Source organism: Physeter macrocephalus, chromosome 11 (assembly GCF_002837175.3).
Source record: "Physeter macrocephalus isolate SW-GA chromosome 11, ASM283717v5, whole genome shotgun sequence".
In the NCBI taxonomy this organism is placed as follows: Eukaryota; Metazoa; Chordata; class Mammalia; order Artiodactyla; family Physeteridae; genus Physeter; species Physeter macrocephalus.
In genome coordinates this window covers 139,977,865-140,000,821 of record NC_041224.1, presented here as the reverse complement: position 1 = coordinate 140,000,821, position 22,957 = coordinate 139,977,865, and the positions used below count along the sequence as shown (strand labels likewise).

Here is a 22,957-nt window from a genome sequence, read left to right as displayed (position 1 = left end):
GTTGTTACGTCTCCTTTTTCATTTCTAATTCTATTGATTTGAGTCTTCTCCCTTTTATTCTTGATGAGTCTGGCTAATGGTTTATCAATTTTATTTATCTTCTCAAAGAACCAGCTTTTAGTTTTATTGATCTTTGCTATTGTTTCCTTCATTTCTTTTTCATTTATTTCTGATCTGATCTTTATGATTTCTTTCCTTCTGCTAAATTTGGGGTTTTTTTGTTCTTCTTTCTCTAGTTGCTTTAGGTGCAAAGTTAGGTTGTTTATTCGAGATGTTTCCTGTTTCTTAAGGTAGGATTGTATTGGTATAAACTTCCCTCTTAGAACTGCTTTTGCTGCATCCCATAGGTTTTGGGTCGTTGTGTCTCCATTGTCATTTGTTTCTACGTATTTTTTGATTTCCTCTTTGATTTCTTCAGTGATCACTTTGTTATTAAGTAGTGTATTGTTTAGCCTCCATGTGTTTGTATTTTTTAAAGATCTTTTCCTGTAATTGATATCTAGTCTCATAGCGTTGTGGTCGGAAAAGATACTTGATACGATTTCAATTTTCTTAAATTTACCAAGGCTAGATTTGTGACCCAAGATATGATCTATCCTGGAGAATGTTCCATGAGCACTTGATGTGCTAAGTTTTATAACAATAAAAAGATGGAAATAACCTAAATACCCACCAAAAGGGAAATGGCTAAGAATTATATATCAGTGTTATTGAATACTGTGCTAAAGTTGTTAAAAAGAATGAGCTAGAGTTCCTAAGAACAAAAATGGCAAAATATCCAAAATACATTGTGAAATGATAAAGTTAAAAAATAAGCATAGTATTGCCCCATTTATGTTTAAAACATGAAAACAACCCAAAAGGGGACCAACCCAAACTATATACATGAACAAGCACAAAATACACATCCAACTTTTAACATATGTGTAATATATAAAATGTGTCAGATATTTGTTTGCAGGTCTACATCCCTCCTCACCAAATGTGAACTTAAAGATGCTTTTGGTTTTCACTAATAACAAATTAGAATTTTCTCTCAACTCTTTCTGCTTTTTTTCAAAGTCTACACCCTACTTCCATCCTACTATTCACTCTCAACAGCCAATCTTCCATTCTACTGAAAAGGCAAAGTTGAGGGTTACACATTCACTTTCCCAGCCCCTCCCCTACTGTATCTGTCCCTATCTCCCTTTTGGGACTCAAAAAGAGGAGACTGTTAATTCTGGGCAAACTAATCTCTTCAGCTATACTCTTGAAACCATTTATTCCCAGCTCCTCTGAAATATCCCAATGTCATTTTATCCTTCTTCTTTTCCCAGAGTCTATGAACATGCTTAAAACTTTCCTACCCTTAGAGAGAGAGGGAGGGAAGGAGAGGAAAACCTCCCCCTTTAGCTGGCACCTCTTTCCTTCTCTTTAGGGTCAAATTTCATGAAAGAGAAATTCTTTGTTATTCTTATTTCCATACTTTCTAATCATGTCTCCTTCCCATGCTCTTGTTAGGGCCCCAAACACTTACTATTCACCAAATTCAATGAATATATTTTAATCCTACTTGAATATTCTATTGCATTTGAAACGTCTTTCTTATTCAAACCAACTAGTGTTTACTGATTTTCATTTATCTCTAATCTGCTTCTACTCTGCTCTTCCTGGCCCATTTAAAGGGATATGCCACATAATTCCACTTCTGGTCCTTTTTCTTCTCATTTTACAACTCTCCCATAGCAGCTTTATCATTTTGTAATCCTTCAACAACTATCTTCTAAAAACAGACTTTCTTCGAAGCTACAGAGCCTTATTTTCCTAATACGCGGTACCTCTAAAAGCAACATTCCCTAAATTACTCTTCCAACAGCCTGCTGCTACTCCTATATGCTATATGTCAGTTAACCAGTTCCTCACATCTAACTAATAATAATTGAGTACTAGTGATTTTATGTCCTGATTCTCTTAATTCATTCCTTCTTTCACTGCCTTCATTAAGCCAAAGATTCTTTCCAAAAAGAAAAACTGATTATCTCCTTTTTTTTTCCTTTTTAATCTTTTTAACTTTTTATTTGAGACAATCTTCAAACTTACAAAAAAGAAAAGAACAATTACCAAAGAATGTTTTTCTGCCATTTGAGGATAAGTTGCCCTGCGATATTTGAATACTTTAGTGTTCTCTTCTTACAAATAAGAACATTCTCCCTGTATTAGTTATCTACAAATTAGCCCAAAACTTAGCAGTTTAAAACTACAAATGTTTAGAATCTCACACAGTTTCAGAGGGTTGGAATCTGGGAACAGCTTGGCTGTGTGGTTCAGCTCAGGGAATCTTGTGAGGTTGCACAGTCAAGCTTTTAGCCAAGATTCTGGTCTCTGAAGACTTGACTGGAGCTGGAGGATATGCTCCAAGATGGCTCACTCACATGGCTGTTAGTGAGTGTTGGGAGGCCTCAGTTCCTTGCTGGCTGTTGGCAGGATATGCTCAGTTCCTCACCACATGGGCCTCTCCATGCACTGCTTGAGTGACCTCACACCATGGCAGCTAACTTCCCCTAGAGCAAGTGATCTAAGGGAGAGCGGGAAGGAATTTGCAGTGCCTTTTATGACCTATTCTCTGAAGACATACTCCATCACGTCCACTTTATTTTATTAGTTAGAAGTGAGTCACTAAATTCAGCCCGTACTCAAGAGGAAGGGATTAGGCTTTGCCTCTTGAAGGGCAACGTATCAACACATTCGTGGATATGTTTTAAAAACCACCACACTCCTAAAGAACCATAATACAACCATCAAAATCAGGAAATTAACAGAGATATATTACTATCATCTAATCCTCAGACCCCACACAAGTATCTCTACTTGACCCGATAATGTTCTTTACAGCAATAGGATCCAGGTAAGAATTATATACTGCATTTAGTTATCACACCTCATAAATCTCCTTTAATCTGGAACGGTTCCTCTTTCTTTGACTTTCATGACCTTGACAATTTTAAAAATTATAGGCCAGTTATTTTATAGAACATCCTTCAGTTTGAATTTGTTGATGGGTCCTCATGATTACAGTCAGGTTATACATCTTTGACAGGAATATTACAGATGTGCAGCTATGTTCTTCTTATTGCATCCTGTCAGGTGGTACATTTCACTTTGTCCCATTACTGGTGGTGTTCACTTCATTTGCCTAAGGTGATGTCTGCCCAGCTCATCCACTGTAAAGTTACTCATTTTCCCTTTGTAATTCCTGCTGTCTTTCTAGTCTCATCTCCCATCACTCTTTCTCTATACTCTAGACCTGTCTTGTCCAGCCACTAGCCATATCTGGTTATGGAGGACTTGAAATATGGCTCAAAGGTTTTTCTTTGAAATGCCTTTTATCTTAAATAAATTATATGCCCCTTCCTTGAAATATGTATCTACTGTAATCTAGAATTTCCCTTCAGACTTGTATGAAGGCATGCTTTGGAGGTAAAATTTTAATTTGTCAAAATCAACCATGCTTATCTCTATTTACTATATTCTACAACTTAATTTTACTCCTATTGTACATAAATCTGTTTTTCATGTAATCTATTCTTACTGGTTTACTAATTTTCCTGTTTGTTTCAATAAGAATTTTACTTCCCCATATTTCAAACTTACTGCATTACTATTTAAAAGTTTTTCTAGATTAAAGGAAAACATTCTTTTCAGAAATGTAAACTTAATCTGCTTTTATTACAGAGCAAATGTTATTTTTCTTTTGTTCAAGATTCCCAAGTGTATTCCTCTAATATTAAACTGCTTTATATAAGAAATACAAACGAAATAAGCATTAAAAATAACCACAGCTATCCCAGCTCTAAATAAAATTGACAGGCACCTTCAGATTAAAAAATAATGGAAAAATTGCTACTTTTCAGAACATAATAAACCAAATTGAGTTTTAAGCTGACACAAATGATCAAGCCAACAAACTGCTGAAAGTACTAACACCATACTAAAGCCAGCATTGAAAAGTACCAACCTGCTCCATTCTTTTCATTTTTGGCCACAGCACTTGTTCGCTTTGGGGTTCGCTTCTGCTTTTTTGCCAATAATCCACTAGTTCCATCACTTGGCCTTTTCTGACCTGAAATAAGTGAAAAGAGAGAATTTTTTAAAAAATCAAGAGCAAGAACATTCATTCACCTATCTACTCTACACGAATTTCCACGTGTATGTTAAAAGAAGACAAGAGGAGGGGAGGGAGGGAGAGAGGAAAGAAGGAAGAAGGAAGGAAGGAAGGAAGGAAGGAAGGAAGGAAGGAGGGAAGGAGGGAGGGAGGGTACTTAACAGACCATTAGTTCCTAAAACTCTTGGCTTACTAGTTTTTGGTTTTAATATAATGGTTGATTTTCTCCCTAGGAAGTCATTACCCTTCTCTCTGCTCTCTCTTTCTTGAACAATTATACTACAGGTACCAGAGGCAACGCTGGCTTCAAATCCATTTGCTGATTCCCTCTCACAGAGACCTTCTTGAGATTCTTCAGCAATACTATCGACCTCAATGGTTATGTCACTCTCACTTTTTATACTTCGAGACTCATCTTGGCTGAGAGTAAGTGGTGAAGCTACTGAAAAGTTATGTTGTACTGCAGGAGGTAGGGCAGGTGGAATAGAAACAAGAGAGTTAGATTCAGAGCTTTCAACTACTACATCCTCAGTACTGGTCTTATCCTTTTCATCCAAATCATCCAAATCTACTTCATGGCAAACCAAGGTTTCCGGCCCAATCAGAGGCATTGCATCCTCTTCTTCTTTTAGAGGAGTATTTATAGTTTCTTCAGCTGGACTATCAAATTTTTCTTTAGTCAATTCTTGAATGCATTGGTTTGGCTCTGCTATTAATGATGGCATTCCCTCATTTTCTATTTCAAAGTGTTGTTCAAAATTTAAGTTTTTCATTCCGTCAGATGTAACACAATCACCAGTCCTTTCTTGAGAAATGCTATTTGTCATTTCCATTCCATTCTCAATTCTTACTTTTTTCTCTGGTGATGACTGTCCCAGTATTTTCCGTTTCAACTTTTTTTCTTTTGCACATTGGTCAATTTCATCTTCTGTAGCAGAAGAAAAGTTTTTACTGTCTAATGAAGAAAATTCTATACTCTGAGCTTCTGTATGAGGTTCAGATCCTGCTTCATCCTGGCTAAATGATGAAATCTTTATAATTTCTAAAGAAAGATCTTTTGTCTTGCTCCGTCTTCCCTTTCCTTTAGGAGATTTTTCTGCCTCTTTCTTAACTTCTTCTACTTGTTCCACTTTATTTCCAAAAATCTGTACCATTTGTTCATTCTCTCCAACTTCTAACTTCAAGGTTTCTAAAGGCTGCATTTGAGTCCTATCATTTTCTTTTAATATATGTGCAGCAGTCTTTGGATTTTCTTCATCTAGTTTATCATCACTTAAACTTTCATTTTTTTCTAATTCTTCTTTAATATCAGGAGAAAGTTCTTCATTCATCAAATTCTTTTCTAAAAGGTCTTCTGTTTCACTATCAGATGAACAGGAGTCTGCAAGAGGAAATACGGTATTAAAAAGGTTTCCATCTTAATTACCAATACAATTTTATAATAAAAATCCTGCCAAAGACAAAACTCTTAATCAAGTACCTCTGAATACCTCCTTGTAGAAATTTCTTATGTAAAATAAATCAGGACTTCCCTGGTGACACAATGGTTAAGAATCCACCTGCCAATGCAGAGGACATGGGTTCAAGCCCTGGTCCGGAAAGATCCCACATGCCACAGAGCAACTAAGCCTGTGCACCACAACTACTGAGCCTGTGCTCTAGAGCCCACGCGCCACAACTACTGAGCCCGCACGCCGCAACTACTGAAGCCTGCACACCTAGAGCCTGTGCTCCGCAACAGGAGAAGCCACCGCAATGAGAAGCCTGCGCAGCAAGACGAAGAGTAGCCCCCACTTACCACAACTAGAGACAGCCCACGTGCAGCAATGAAGACCCAACACAGCCAAAGATAAATAAATAAATTTTTTAAATTAAAAATAAATAAATCATACATTTGTGCCAAAATGGGGGAGGGGAGACCTCAAATTCCATGTGAAAATACATTGCATAGAAAATATTACTGTCTCAATTCTATAAAAGAGCTATTTTGCGGGCTTCCCTGGTGGCGCAGTGGTTGAGAATCCGCCTGCCGATGCAGGAGACACGGGTTCGTGCCCCGGTCCGGGAAGATCCCACATGCCGCGGAGCGGCTGGGCCCGTGAGCCGTGGCCGCTGAGCCTGTGTGTCCGGAGCCTGTGCTCCACAATGGGAGAGGCCACGACAGTGAGAGGCCCGCGTACCACAAAAATAAAAGAGCTATTTTGCAAATTTTACTAGTATCGTATTTAGGCTACAGTAACCCCTAGAAAAAGCAAAGGACTAGTACTGAGATATGAAGTTAATAAGTTAAGTGGTTTGATCTGAGATCTAGAAGGTACTGATTAATAAATGAGATGCCCATTTTGTGTCCTTAGAAAGGAATATGATATTCTACTTAATTCTGAAAAGATGTACAGAATGAGAAGCTTGAATTCTCAAAACTTTAACTATTCCTCTGATTAAGAGACAGGAAAGTATAGGCCAGCTACCTAAATCATTCTCTTTAACTCAGAAAATTTTTAAAATAATAACTAGGGTTCTAAGACGGTATAGAAGTTGTAAAATACAAAAATTCTACCCACATGGTGCTCATATTCTAAAGAAGTGCAAAAAGCAAGCTTAAATGTACTTTTTAAGTGAAAAGGTGTGTAGTTTTATTTTGTGGTTTTATCATATAAAGAATTTAGAATTTTTTCTCATGTTAAAAAAAGTAGGCACTTCCCTGGTGGCGCAGTGGTTAAGAATCCGCCTGCCAATACAGGGGTCACAGGTTCGAGCCCTGGTCCGGGGAGATCCCACATGCCCCGGAGCTACTAAGCCCGTGAGCCACAACTACTGAGCCTGCACACCACAACTACTGACCCCACGTGCCGCAACTACTGAAACCCGCGCAGCTAGAGCCGGTGCTCTGCAACAAGAGAAGCCACCGCAATGAGAAGCCCACACACCACAACGAAAAGTAGCCCCGGCTCACCACAACTAGAGAAAGCCTACACGCAGCAACGAAGACCCAATGCAGCCAAAAATAAACAAAAGAAGTAATTTTTTTAAAGTAGTTTTTTACTTTTATGAAGTAGTTTAGCAAGACCATGTATAGTTCTGTAGACTGTACACTGCACATGGGCATGTATCTAAGAGGGCATCTTCCACTTTGTGGACGTCTTGCATTTGTGTATTATGACAACCTTCCAGCAGATGGCAGTAAACAGGAGGAAAGATGCCATTTTCTCCACATGGTGGACTCACGGCAATCCTGTGGTTTAGAAAAGCTTTTTTCTTCAAGGGAGGGAAATTTTTATATGAACGTTTTTCTAAATTTAACATTCCTTAAATTACATGGAAAAATATACAAAGGTAGAAAAGTGGGAAAATCGGTAAAATCAGAATAAAATATGTTCACCTATATTCATCACAAAACATGCCTCTACCACATTAGTTTGTCCTGTCTTTGAACAACACAGTCACAACTTTATTGAAAGATCCTAGGTGAACAGCAATAGATTACAGGAGACACTGCTTTGTAGGACAGTGCAGCACACAAGAGGACGCATGGCTTGACAACGCACCCTCTGTTAAAATAAAATATTCCTATGGGGGATTCCCTGGTGGTGCAGTGGTTAAGAATCCGCCTGCCAACGCAGGGGACACAGGTTCGAGCCCTGGTCCGGGAAGATCCCACATGCCACGGAGCAATTAAGCCCACGTGCCACAACAACTGAAGCCCGCGCACCTAGAGCCCATGCTCCGCAACAAGAGAAGCCACTGCAATGAGAAGCCCGCGCACCGCAACGAAGAGTAGACCACAACAAAGAGTAGACCGCAACAAAGAGTAGACCCCGCTCGCCACAACTAAAGAAAGCCTGCCCACAGCAACGAAGTCCCAACGCAGCCAAAAATAAATAATTTTTAAAAAAAAAATAATATTCCTATGGTATTATAACAAGAAAAGTTATTCCTAATTAAGTAAAACATCACTAAATTTTAAATAAACATGATACAGCAAAATAAACATTTTCTTCAAATCAAATTTTGTAGTTTAAATCATATAGTAAAAGCCTAGGGACAAGAGAAGCCACTGCAATGAGAAGCCCGCGCACCGCAACGAAGAGTAGACCACAACAAAGAGTAGACCGCAACAAAGAGTAGACCCCGCTCGCCACAACTAAAGAAAGCCTGCACACAGCAACGAAGTCCCAACGCAGCCAAAAATAAATAATTTTTTTAAAAAAAATAATATTCCTATGGTATTATAACAAGAAAAGTTATTCCTAATTAAGTAAAACATCACTAAATTTTAAATAAACATGATACAGCAAAATAAACATTTTCTTCAAATCAAATTTTGTAGTTTAAATCATATAGTAAAAGCCTAGGGACTTCCCTGGTGGTGCAGTGGTTAAGAATCCGCCTGCCGAGGCAAAGGACACAGGTTTGATCCCTGGTCCAGGAATATTCCACATGCCGTGGAGCAACTAAGCCCGTGCGCCACAACTACTGAGCCTGCACTCTAGAGCCCGTGAGCCACAACTACTGAGCCTGAGCTCTAGAGCCCGTGAGCCACAACTACTGAAGCCCACGTGCCTGGAGCCCGTGCTCCGCAACAAGAGAAGCCACTGCAATGAGAAGCCCGCGCACCGCGATGAAGAGTAGCCCCCACTCACCGCAACTAGAGAAAGCCTGCGCGCAGCAACAAAGATCCAACGCAACCAAAAATAAATAAATAAAATTCCTTAAAAAAAAAAAATAACCTAGATGACTTTCTATGAATCTCTCACCTAACAGAAGTTTTATTATTTTTATTATTGATTTTTAAAAAACCAGTGATTCTCAGAATTGAGCATCTCCCATTCCATTTGACAGAGGTAAGCTGTCTGGCATATTGATGTGAGCACTTCTAGTACCTGATTTTCCATCGCTGTTTGGAGTCTTAGACAAACCATATGGCATGTTTGATGAAAGAGTAGATTTTAAAGGAGGTCGTCCCCGTTTTGACTTCTGCCTCTCCTCATCCCTCTTTTCATCCTTTTCACTGTCTTCTTTGTTCTGGGTAACAACAACAAAACGTATGAGAAGCACCAGCCTATGAAAAAAGAACAGTCTACTTCTCCAAGGAAAACTATAACTCAAAAAGGTTTGTTATGTCAACTCCTAATCTGTAGTTATGGAAAAATTAAATCGTTTTCTAAAATATTTTTGTACTTATATGAATATGATGTTCTACTTCAACTTGTAATACTGCAATTATATTGTGAAGGTCAGAGTCAGTACATTAGAGAGCTATACACTACTCAGCTCTCCCCCTTGTTTCTTACTATTCCCTGAGGAAAAGATACGTCATCATCTCTACAGCAAAGGCTGATAACTGTGGATGTGCATGAGGGTACAACTGGCCAATGTATGTTTTAAAATTTAGTATTAGCTTCCAGCATTTAAAAATCAGCTTTCACATTTTAAAAAATACAGTTGTCTTAAAAAATCCTAAAATCTGGCAACCCTGGGTCTGCATCCCACAGCAGAGTGGTTAGTTCCATCCTCTCTAGATGAGGAACTTGACCTCTTCTTTGTCACTCTCAGTCCTACTTTACCCCTCTTCTAGAGAACCTCATAGGCCTTTGTGTTTGAAGTCTGTGCCCTAGGGGTCGCTGGTTTTCACCTTTCCTGAAACAGCGTGGTAATGCGTTTACATTTTTTACTTTTTAAGCTTCTGGGTTGTAGAAGAGAAAATCACAATTACTTTTAAAGACTCAAGATGATTATACAATGAGAAAAAGCAACATTTATAGAAAATACAATATGAATAATTCCTGTACCTATCATAAAGGATATGGCACCTATGTACATACTTTAGCTTTTTTCTTCTGTTTTTTCTTTGGTCCACCTTTGTCCAACGGCCAGATTATCCTGTCAGCCTTCACCCATTCATCATACCTTAAAATAAAGAATATATTAAAAATTCACAAGAATACCTTATTTGAAATGTACTCACCAAATAAAAACAACAGTGAGATAGGCTAAAGAATTTGGTTCTAGTGTTGGCAGAAATGCGAAGGGCACAGATGCTAGTTTGCTGGTAACATGTGTGCCAAGTACTGTACTAGGTGTTTTATGTACCTGCCACCAACAGGGCAAGGCAAGAGGATTTCTCAGGGAAAACAGGCTTACAGGGATAGCAGGGTAGGCAAACTCTAAATAGATTCAAGATTGTTTGAACTGCCTTCTTTTCCACAACTCCCACACATCTGAGCTTAATGAAATAAGTTGATTCTGCACTGGAATTCATTCTATTGACCGAATAATGCAAAACAAGTCAGGTAAATTCAAGTTTGTAATATGCTCAGTTCCAGATTATTTTATGAAGTCCTTTTCAACTCTTTTCCTCTCAGAACTCTCTCTAGCCTCCAGTATTTCTAATAAAATTTTATTCTGAACTGTATCACTTCTAGGACTGAAATTTTTTTTTTTTTTTTTTGCAGTACACAGGCCTCTCACTGTTGTGGCTTCTCCTGTTGCGGAGCACAGGCTCCAGACGCGCAGGCTCAGCGGCCTAGCCACCCCGCGGCATGTGGGATCTTCCCGGACTGGGGCACGAACCCGTGTCCCCTGCATCGGCAGGCGGACTCTCAACCACTGCGCCACCAGGGAAGCCCTAAGACTGAAATTTTTTATAGATATTTCCTTTACCTAAGTTTATTCTGTTTAGCTCAAGTTAAGAACTCCTCATTTTCCCCTTTCCCAAAATATTGACATCACTTCTGGATTTTAACATAGTCAGTCCAAGTTACTAATCAGGGGCAAATAAGGAATTAAACTTCCTAGAACTAAATAACAGCTTTTATATTATATGAATATATAGGTATTTATAGAGCTCAACCAAAATCTAAAATATGAACATTTAAGCAAGAAAACTACAGGCAGTCCTTGCTTTGAACTGCACCATGATGGGAACCATACCCTCACTGTTACCGAATAACCGTGAAGTCACGCAAAAGGACACTGTTCCAATATGCACAAGTTCAGCTGACACAGTACCATGACTACCTATACTATGGTTTAAAAATGATCTTCTGCATTAACCCAATATCTAGCAGTAAGGAAGGTCAATGAAAACCCATTAACCATGTGAATTCCAGTTAGGTGACCAGTTAGGAAGAACATGAGCATGTAATAAAATGACTGTGAAGAAGAGTCATACAGTAAAACATTAAAAAAATGAGACAGAAGGATGATAGGAGGGGGAAATTCTGGAAAGCAGAACAGACACACTGATGGTAAATAAAAGTAGATGGATGTGAACTAAATAGAATCTGAGGAAAAAAGAAGGCTACAATGGGCTGCAACTGCAAAGCAGGGACTTGAGGTTGGTAAGTGCGGTCTTTCTTCCCAAATTCAGTACATACATACAAAACAACTGGGAGATGGACGAAAAAGTTTGTTTTTAGTGTTGGCAGAAATGTGAAGGGCACAGGGGCTGGTTTGAGAAAACAGAAAAGAAATTTTAAAGTTTCATACGCTATTCATTAAAACCATGCTCTTTTAAAATGACGTGAGAGGACAGAAACCAAACTCCCCCTCACTAAAGAAAACAGTTAATGTTTATTGAGCACTTACTAACTATATTAGGCACTAATTATATTAACTTTGCATGTTAATATAGATATTAGCACTGCTTCTCACAGAATCCCTGTAAAGTAGGTACTCTGTCTTCCCCAATTCAGATGAGGGAATTGAGGCATAACAGGGCACACTGAGTATGCAGGGAAATTTTGGAGCACTCTGGCTCAAAGCAACTACAGGGCAAGCAGAGGTACTGAACACACAAGACTTTCTAAAGGAGAAAGAGAAAAGTAGTCCCTGACATTCAGGAACTAGCCTGGTACTATTAGCTGGGCCTTGCTGTTGCTACAGAGCTGTTCTGGCCCTCACAGTTTGGGCGTGTTGTTCTCATGTTGAATGTGAACAATTTCACAGAACATCAACATCAGACAGGTCTGTTCTGTGACCATAATGGATCAAGACAAAAACAAGACCACTCCCTAGTTGTGTCTCAACACAGAAAAAAACAGGAACATTGTCCAAGCCACAAAAATGACCAAACATCCTTTTTTTTCCTGACTGCTGCTGCTTTACCAATTATAGCATTAACCTTGCTCTAGTCTTCTCTCCTTATAGATAAGATTAAGAGAACCAATCACAGAATTACCCCCCACTTCTTGACAGCATCCAGTCTAGTGCAAAGCCCCGTTTCCTTAAACCCTCCCCAAAATCACCTAACAGAAGCTCAGATCTAAGTCCTATCTAATATTTTTTTTTATTAATTAACCAATTCAGAATTGTTACAGTGCTTGATACAGGCTTGATTTCTGATAAATTTAATAAACAAACAAACAAAACCACTTGCACTGTTGGGCGCCATGGGCCTGGCTCCCCCTACAGGATGTTTCCACAGAATCCTGGGCTATTGCTTTTCCCCAAGGTGGTACTGTAAGCTTTCACAGATCCACCCTCTAACTGAGGTGCCATGTGGTTCTCCAAGCTGTGTGTTCTCCCTCACTGAAAATGAGTAATAAATCCAACTTGTTCAACTACAGATGTGATCCTGGTGACCTTTGGCTGGAAGTACTGACATAGCTAGTAAAACAGTGGGAATGATAGGAGTCTTGGAAAATTCAGATACAAGGTGCTTTGTAAATACATATATACTATTTGCTTTAGTTCTTTAAAACATTAAATTGATCTTTCTGAACCAATGAAAGAAATTTCAAAAAAAGAAAATAATTTCTTGCTTACCTGACATTCCATCCATAGTAATGTACCAAGTATAAAACTTCTCCATCATCAATTTCAGTGCCTTTAATACTGGCTTCATATATTTTCTGCGTTTTCCCTCGTCCATATTTTACTTTCACTTTGGTTCCTGTTAGGCAAGGTTCTGTGTCTTCCTCATCTTCCTCCCCTTCAGAGTCACATTTGCTTTCAGTTTCTTCCCTGCAGTAAGTTATAACATTGATAATGCTACTAATAACTTAATGGAAAACAAAATAATATATGCTAAAAGAATCCGACATGTAGAAGAGTCATAACCTACTTCATGTCAGTGGAGGAGGAGAAGAAGGAGGAGAAGGAGAAGATTTTTATAGACTACTTACTAAGGAATTTATTTATTATGCAAAGGTGCACTGTACCAAAAGTAAATCCATACTTCTTAAAGGCCAATCAATAATCACAGTTTATGATGATGTGGAGTCAAATAAGTCACTTCTGACAAAGCAAAATAAGGACAACATGCTTTGAAAAAGTCTTTAGGATTCATACTCAAGTGCCACCTTACATGTGAAAATGACCTAAAGATAGTTTTTAACTTCCTGCAACTAAAATATCTTTTAAGTCTACTTTACTACCACTTATTGCTCAATTCAGAATGGTTCTTAACCAAGACTAGTTTTTTGGTGGGCAAAATAATGAACAAGGGCTAACTACCTTAGTAACTCTATCTTTTAAACTCTTGATAGTTTCTATTTTAAAGGTTTCCCCACCCTAACAAAGAAACAATAGATACTTGAGTATTAGGCCACTTGTTATAACTGTGGGATAGCACCAGGAGAACAAAGCTTTGCATATCTTATGTTGATTCCTATTTGTTTTTACACATCTCCTATCAGTTCTTCTTTGTTTTGATAATCAGATATAAAGGAGATTCACATAGGGAGGTCCAACAATATTTTTCATATTTTTATAAATAAAACATTCTTTATTAGCCTGGGAAGGATTCAGAAACGATTTGCATCAAAGATCATACTAGTGTCACAAGACTTTTAAAAAGCTTAAAAGGAGGTACTGTGTTCTGTCATAAACATAGGGCAGTACTTGAGGGACCACTGCGGGACCCGACATGAAGAAGCTCTGATAACCCATTAGCAGTGGGAATGTTTTCTTTCCAAGGGCATCTTCCAATTATATCTTGATAAGGTAATTTCAAAACACCATGAGAAACTATTTAAGACAGAAGTCTCTATAAATAAAAAAGTTTCCTATTTCCATAATTCCTGCTACTGAATGAGAATACAGACTATGTTTGTATATTCAATTTTTATTTAGTAAAAGGAAATATCATTCTTCATATTCAAGTCTGAAATTTTCTGTCTCTAAAATAAATATTTATTCCATTTACATATCAATTAATTATAAAGGCTTTTTAAACCACATAGTGTGTATGTGTATATATATATGTGTATTACATGTTTGATGCATTACTATAAAATATACACATTTTGATGCTTATTTTTAACAAATCTTCAAACTGTAATTAGGCCTTCCTTTTTAAGTGGTTTATCTTTGCTTAAATTTATTGTCCAAATATTTCAAATACTATACTCACATCATTATACTCAACTCCAATTATTTCCTCCCACTTTCCCTAATCCTAATCATATTTCACGACAGAACATGCTTTATTCACTAATCTAATTCACACGTAATTGTGAATGCTCCTGTACCTATTTGTACTGAATCATAAAATTACCTCTCCCACTCACCAATCATTACTATTTTTCCAGTAATTTTCTCAACGGTTAATTTTCAGATGGGTGTCAGCCACTAGTCGGAGGCAGCAGGCCACTGTTCCCAATTTTGCTTAGTAACTCAAATTTCTAGAAAATTTAGCATCAGATGATAATCAAAAAATAACTATGGAGGAGAGCTTCTATACAAGTAAGTGTGTTATGCTGCTGTTGCTGAATTAGAATTCATTTTTTAGTAGTGTCTAAAAATTAGTAAGTCCATTTGACAACAAAGAAATGGCCAACTGAACATAGTTGGACATTACAGTGTCTAGCTAGACTGCCTAATCATTGGTTATGTTTAAGTCAATTCAGTCCATATGTGTGACATGAGAAAAAACAAAAACAGTTTTCATTCAACAGCAAACAGGATGAACATTAAAAGGCCGAAATTTAATTGTTGTGATGTGGGGCAAGAATGTACTTTCCAAACTAGAATCAGGGGTGCATGCCACTTATTCTAATACAATAACTTGAAAAAGAAAAATGTCTTAGATAAAGCTAACACACAGAAACATCTGCTAGTACTGTGCACCCATGTGTTTGTTAGCTTTCCCACATTGTACCTTTTTTAAAATGGAATTTTTGCTGTCGCTGTTTCCTCTTGTCCACTTCCTCCATTTTTCTCCAGCTCCCTTCCCTGCTGTCAACTGCAGGACCTTTCTTTTGACTGGGTGGCGCAGCCTTCTTTGAGGCCACTGTTTAGGGCACAAGTGCTATTAAAATGGTGCGACCAGTATATTCTCCAATTCCGAAAGGCGATACACATCATCTTCACAATGTGTCTCACCTTCATTAGACAAGAGGAATGGAAGTCCCAATAAGAAAACATTCCCTCAAACCTGAATCTCTAAGCAGGAACAGAGCGCTGCTGTACCCCAGACAGGTGCTTCTGGAGAACAAATATAAGATAATGTACCTCTCTTGGCTCTTCTCTTCCTCTTCCTCTGAGTCTTTGTCAGAATCCTCCTGCTTTTTAATTTTCTTCTCCTTTTGCTTTGGTGTATTTTTTCTCCCCAGTAGTAACTCATTTTCTTTTTTCTCTGCAGTTTCATAGTCATCATCTACATCCTTATTTTCTGTATCATTATCTTTTAATTTGTCTTCTGTTTTCTCTTCTTCAATTTCCTTTTTAATAGAATTTGCATCTCGAGCAATTCTCCTTCGTCCCTAATAGGCGGATAAAAGCTTTAAAGTAACTATCACTACAAAGGGCAAAAAAACGTAGAAAAATGTATCTTTTCCTTAAACCTTCAGAGCAATGACTCTTCTTCTCTCTAGCTTGAGACATGACACTGATAACCCATCAACTCCTGAATACTTTTCTCTTCCTCTCAAAAGGAAAAGAATAACCCATGTAAATTATGTAATTATGTCCAAGTGTACTGGCTACATACTACATAAAAAATAAAAATTTTCTCCCGTGTTCACTCTATTATCTCACTTTTAATATTCTTGACTATAATAATATAAGTTAATAATAATAAATCAGTCCCTTAAGTTTTTAGAAGTTCTGTCATCTCTAATTCTACTGTTTACTAAGATAAAATTAACATATCACTGTGTTTCAGTGTGATTACATTTTAAAAGGACTGAACTGTATGAATGGCCAAAAAGTTAGCTCATTTCTTTGAATGAGTATCTGGAGAGCTCACTAGGCCAGCAGTAACTTGTTATATGCCCAGCAGCTTTTATCCAGTCTCTTGTTGCATGCTCAAATGACCATGAAACTGTTGAGCCAGTTCATTATCTCCTAAATTCTCCTTCCAGTCAACCTCTATACACTGGCAGAATTCTATACACTGGTAGAATTCCCCTCTACTTGGAATAAAGTGAGGATAAAAAAAGAGCCAACGGGCTTCCCTGGTGGCGCAGTATACGGTGAGAGGCCCGCGTACCACCAAAAAAAAAAAAAGAAAAAAGAGCCAAGAACTTTGGGAGCACTAGAATACTTAACAATATTTCAGTATAACAAATGTTTTACCTAGTTCCCTAGTTTAAATAGCTAGGAACTAGCTATTTAAACATCAAAGGTAGGGAAAAAAAAAAGAACTTAAATGTAAGTTCCATGAGGGCAGGGTCTCTGTCTTATTCACTTCTGTAACCTCAGATCTAGACAGTGCCTGGTACATGGCAGGTACTCTTTAAATATTTGTAGGTAAATGAATGAAAGCATCTGTTATCCATCAAAATTTAGGTTTGTATAACTTATACCTTTATCCCAGAAATCCCATTTTTAGAAGCCTGGTCTCTGTATTCAGATAAATGAGGAGGACACTTTTACAAACCTCTATATTTAAATAAATGGGGAGGACATTTTTACAAGCATATTTATTGCATCACTTTTTGTAATCATAAAAAATTGGACAAAATCTTGAGGAAGGTAAATTTATGATACATCCATACTATGCAGTACTCTGCAGATGTTTTACATAAAGATGAGGAGGGTCTTTATGTAATGACAAGGAAGTATGTCCACAATACATACAATGGATATTATTCAGTCTTAAAAAGGAAGGAAATTCTAATGCATACATGGATGAACCTTGAAGACCTTATGCAGAGTGAAATAAACCAGTCACAAAAGGACAAATACTACATAATTCCACTTATATGAAGTACGCAGAGTAGTCAAATTCATAGAAAGTAGAAGGGTGGTTGCCAGAGGCTGGGGAAGAGAGGAAAGAGGACTTACTGTTTAACAGGTACAGTTTCAGTTTTGCAAGATGAAAAAAGTTCTGGGGATGGATGGTGGTGATGGTTGTACAACAATGTGAATGTAGTTAATGCCACTGAACTGCACATGTAAAAATGGTGAAGATGATAAATTTTATGTTATGTGTATTTACCACAACTTTTAAAAATTAAAGAAAGAAAAGAAACAAACCACTTTGGATGTTTCATGAAATTCACGAGAAGATTCCATTTACTAGATGATAAAATGGACAGTTTTAAAAAATGGTTTCTGAGCAAATAAAAGAGAAGATGATTTCACCTTTTCTTTTAAATACAATTTCACTGAAAAATAAGATGCATTACAATAAGTGAACTTCTTTGACAGTGTGATTAAATTTTCTTTCTACTTCTAAAATTTGATAAATCCTACTGTGTAGACATCATCAGACAAAGATCAAAATACTGAGGGACAATTCCTGATTTGAGTTATATACTAATGGAGAGGAAGAGTAGAGTTAGAACATAAAACCAGTGTGCACATGACTAGGAAACAAGGCAGACCATGAAAAACTGCCACCAAGAGCTGTACAGTGTGTTGTGAAGTCAAGAGAAAGAAAAGATCCCACCTGGCTGAGGGCACAGGTATTATGAAGAGGAGATTCATTCACTGAACAACTATTTAATAAGTCCTTACTATGTGCCAGGCACTATTCTAGATGCCTGGGATCTCTCAATTAATGGAATAAACACTAATCCCTGCCCTTGTGGAGTGTGATACTAGTCCAGAGTGGGGTAAAAGAAACAATAAATAGTAAACTGAACAAGTAAGTAAATTACAGATAGAAACAGCAACATTAGAGGGATTGCCAGTGCCAAAGAAAGGAGGTAGGTTACTATTTTAGGTAAGGTGACCAGCATAGGCTTCAGTGAGGTGTCACTTTAGCAAATGACTTGACGGAAGTGAATATTTGAGATGGACCCCAGATGAGAATGACCTGAACAAACATAAACAGAGAACAAGAGGAGGAATGGTTTTTCAGGTAGAAGAAATAATATGTGGTATATTTAGAGAAAGGGAGCTAGGCTAGCCTGGCTGAAGCACACCAAATACTGGAAAATAAACTAGGTTCATAGGATTATTTTTGTGTATACCTGAAAATTCCCATAATAAAAAGATTAAAATAATGCTAAAAATAAACTAGATAAAACTAGTCTTAACTACTTACCCTTGGAGATTTTAATTCTGTTTCTTCTCTTTCACTTTCACTGTTTGAATCAATATTTTCCTCAGGTTCACTCTTCACTTCTACTAAAGGCATTTCTTGATCTACTTTTGAAGCCTCTTCCATGGATTCTTCTAAGTCTTTTTTTTCCTCTTTTACTTTTGGTTCATGGTGGTGAATAGTTCTGAACTGAATATTTGCAGAACGGCAGTACTCCTCAAAACCATAGAGATACCTAAACAAACAATATTTCATTTTAAGAAATCTTAGTCTTTACATTTAACTTGAATACTATATTAAACACACACATATTTTTTGAAAAGTAAAACTCAAGCCTTTTTTTTGCAAAGTATTTTTTCTGTTACTGATTTCTTGGTGTTTTATATCAGAAAACAGACAAAAATATTGATCAGAAAATAAAATTTCTTTCCTGAAAAATCTGAGCTTGTGATAACTGAACACAGCTATCATAGTTTTGATATGAAGGCTGTTCACCACAAAAGGTACAACTCTATAACATGTATTGTAATTTCAGACTATAAACACTGCCTGTATCTGTGATTTTGAAAAGAAAATCAGAACATGAAAAATGGAGTAAAGCAGACTTGGTACACTGAAATAACTTTCAATCACAGTATCAGTTAACCGAAACCTTTTTATACACTTTCTCTGACTTTAATGTTCTTTGATTGACGTGTTCTTATTTAATTGTTAACAAATTAAGTGGAAAATACTCCTTGTGAATATGTATTCTTTGATGAATAAACTATACTACTTACTTTCTATAAGCAGTTTTTACATTGTAGGAAGCAGCTGAATTCAAAATAGGAATGCCAAGGTCCATATAAATTTGCTTCCATACAGCACCACTATCAATCTGGAAAATTAAGTTTTTATTTGTTAATGTTTACAAAGGGAAATAATCTTTACACTAATACTGTATGTTCATTAAGAAAATGTGTTTATTACCTAAAGTACATATTATAGTGCAACATTAGACAATTTAACTTTGCATTACAGTCTTACTTACCTTGTCACATCCACCTTGATGATAAACCAGTCTGAAGAGTTTGAAGAGATTGAGATCTTTATAGCCCAAAACAGGTGGTTTGTTGATTGGAGTACCTTTTAAATATCAGAGAGCAGAAATACAACGTTAATTCCAACGGAAAATACTAAGTTGAAAACAAAGCTTATCAATTTCTAATTTCCCAAATATCACTAATCAGAGGCATATAGTTAAAGAACCTCAAATTATATAAAACACAAAATACCCTCTATATTCTTTACACAGTATTGTGGTGGTCTTTAGTTTTACAGCCACAACTAATAAAATAACCTCTCTAACTGCCACTGAATTGGACAAAACTAAATCAAACCTTGGACCTGCAAGGTGTAGCCAATGATGTTGCTGGTTCAAGAAGCCTGGGCAAGAAAACATACAATGGAAAGGGCACATTTTAGGCCATGGTTCCATTTTGAATGCTTCAACACAAACATTAAGACGGAAGGCAGTAATCTGAAGGATCATTGCTGAAGGCCACTAGAACCAATTTATCTGAGGATTTCCAGGACTGACATAATGTCAATAAGTATGATGATTTATAAAGCTTCTATTTCTTCTAACTTTATTAGAACTCCTACTCCGTTTAGATAGGGGCTATTATGTTTAATTTGTTGAGACCAAGGATCAGACTAGTTTACTTGGCACAAAAACGCCATTAGTAAATAATGGGTATATAGATTTACGTTATGATTGTTCACTTTCTATTACTCAAATATTATTATAATATTTTCTGGTTTCATAAGTCTCAAGAAGATAAAATTTAATTATACCAAAACTACTTTTCCTCTACATTTGTACTCAAACTAGATATCAGTAGTTGTCTTTATTCCCAATACTTAATTATTATTATCAGCTATAACTGATTCTTAGGCTTGAAATCCAAATCCCTGTACTATGATTTGAACAAAAATAATACATAAACCTACAATATAAAACAGTAAAATAAATGTCTACTTTTTTTTTTTTTGGCCATGCCGCACTAGTTCCCAGACCAGGGATTGAACCTGGGCCCTCAGCAGTGAAAATGCTGAGTCCTAACCACTGGACTGCCAGGGAATTCCCAGAAATGCCTGCTTTTAAATAATAAGCATGAAAATACCTCTGTCTTCCATAAACTTATAAAGCTGTTGAAGGAAGCTGTCCCTCTCTTCAGGATCAGGTTCTTCCTCAGGCTGTAAAGATAAAATATATAAATATACAGAACAATAGGAGACACAATGTCTTGTTTTTGTTTTGGGAACCCAAGGTAAGGGGATAAAATTTTAATGAAGCCAGAAAATATGAACTTTTCTCAAAATCCTACAATGCCATATTTTAATTCATTTTTGATAGAGCTGGTTTGATGCAACTGTCAAGATACACAATCTCTACTCTTCACCCCATTTATCACTTGAACCTTCCCGTTAATTATCACTGTGGGGACTAAGATTAGCCATGAGGAAAAGGTTTAGGAATGGGGTGAGAGTGTTTTCACCTCATCTGGTGTTTGTTTTTTTTTTTTTTTTTTTGGTGGTACGCCGGCCTCTCACTGTTGTGGCCTCTCCTGTTGAGGAGCACAGGCTCCGGATGCGCAGGCTCAGCGGCCAAGGCTCACGGGCCCAGCCGCTCTGCAGCATGTGGGATCTTCCCGGACCGGGGTATGAACCCGTGTTCCCTTCATCGGCAGGCGGACTCTCAACCACTGCGCCACCAGGGAAGCCCTGGTGTTTTTTTAAAAATCCTCAAAATACCATGTGGCCCATAGGAATATACTGATAGATGAGCGTAATAATTACAAATGTATTTATTATTTTAAAATAATCCACATACCAATATTAAAATTTTGTTACTACTGAATGAATATAAACCAGAGGCTGCGAAGTCGCATGGCAAAGGTTTTTTGTTTGGATAGCACAATGTTTTAAAGAAATTTAAATGCATGTAAATGAGCCATATAAATTTTATTTTGTCCCAGACTCCACCAGCTCCTCTTGTATCACAGTAGCCTGCTTTTCTCATTTGCCTTTCTTGCAGGGCCTCTGTAGTTGACTTTGCAACCCCTTAAAATAGAACAATGAAAATTATTTCTCGGGGAAGGAAACTAGATACTACAATTTAGTTCTCTGGAAAAAAAAAAACTAATGGAAACATTCATACAGAAATAACTATTCCTACAAATACCTATTTGTGTGTTACATTTTACTAATTATATAAACCTAATGATTTCTCCTTATGCAAACAAATGAATTTTGGGTTTTAATAAAATATTTCCTTTTCTGATAGACTACTTATAAATTAATATTTGGGAAAATTCTTGAAGTTTAACAATACTACGGAGAAACAAAGAAAACACTGATATATTTCTTTCATATAAATTATCATAATTTAATTTCAGAGTACTACTGTTTTTTTTTAAATAGATTTGCTGCCCACGGGCCTTCTCTAGTTGCAGTGAGCAGGGGCTGCTCTTCGTGGCAGTGTGCGGGCTTCTCATTGTGGTGGCCTCTCTTGTTGCGGAGCACGGGCTCTAGGCGCGCACACTTCAACAGTTGTGGCGCGTGGGCTCAGTAGTTGTGGTGCGTGGGCTCCAGAGGGCAGGCTAAGTAGTTGTGGCACGCAGGCTTAGCTGCTCCGCGGCATGTGGGATCTTCCCGGACCAGGGCTTGAACCCGTGTCCCCTGCATTGGCAGGAGGATTCTTAACCACTGTGCCACCAGGGAAGCCCCAGAGTACTACTATTTTTCCATGTTCCAAAACAAGAATTCAGACTTTTGTCTTTCAAGGCCATATTCAAAGCAAAGGCAACTGTCAAGCAATAAATATTGAGTGCTCACAAATCCAGCGAGCAAAAAAATTTTTTTAAGTTTTTAACAGCTAATTATATAGCCAAGATCAATAAACATGTAGTTAATTAAAATATATTAAAAAAACATGAGGCAATCAAGGTCGATTAAAATATATAATAAAAAAAGCATGAGGCAATCAAGGGAGAAGTCTTTCCCTCAGTACAGTCTTTTTTTTCTTTCAGTACATTCATTAAGAATGACTTATAGCATCGGAGTACTTTCAGTTTAACAAAATATTAAGAAACTTAAGTCAAAGTTCTAGTAAGCCTCAAAAATTAGCAATATACAGACTTAATAGTTAGCAATATACATACAGACTTAATAATCACTACAGAGTTAATAGAGGTCTTTACTAAATACTCAGATCAAGAGATGGCAATTTTTTCCTCAAGTGAATTAAAAAATTTTGCTTTTACAAGGTTGTAAAAACAACTGCCAATGAGTTAACTCAAGAAAAGATTAATCTGGTAGCCTAAGAATCATTTCAG

At 37.1% G+C, this 22,957-nt stretch overlaps 1 protein-coding gene across 4 annotated transcripts in view; it reads right to left on the bottom strand.

Moving 5' to 3' along the window:
• Positions 1 to 22,957, bottom strand: part of ARID4A (AT-rich interaction domain 4A) — a 61,111-nt gene that overhangs the window by 9,610 nt on the left and 28,544 nt on the right. For all 4 annotated transcript variants that reach the window (XR_003681976.2, XM_007105228.3, XM_055088460.1 and 1 more), the window contains exons 12-21: positions 20,744 to 20,816; positions 19,609 to 19,703; positions 19,358 to 19,455; positions 18,582 to 18,813; positions 15,599 to 15,849; positions 12,911 to 13,108; positions 9,967 to 10,051; positions 9,025 to 9,166; positions 4,389 to 5,525; positions 3,998 to 4,102 (exon numbers count right to left, since the gene is read on the bottom strand). Coding sequence is in view for 3 of the 4 variants with exons in the window: in XM_007105228.3 (XP_007105290.2) it covers positions 3,998 to 4,102; positions 4,389 to 5,525; positions 9,025 to 9,166; positions 9,967 to 10,051; positions 12,911 to 13,108; positions 15,599 to 15,849; positions 18,582 to 18,813; positions 19,358 to 19,455; positions 19,609 to 19,703; positions 20,744 to 20,816 (2,416 nt within the window). In the remaining variant the exon portion in view is untranslated. The remainder of the gene's footprint in view (positions 1 to 3,997; positions 4,103 to 4,388; positions 5,526 to 9,024; positions 9,167 to 9,966; positions 10,052 to 12,910; positions 13,109 to 15,598; positions 15,850 to 18,581; positions 18,814 to 19,357; positions 19,456 to 19,608; positions 19,704 to 20,743; positions 20,817 to 22,957) is intronic.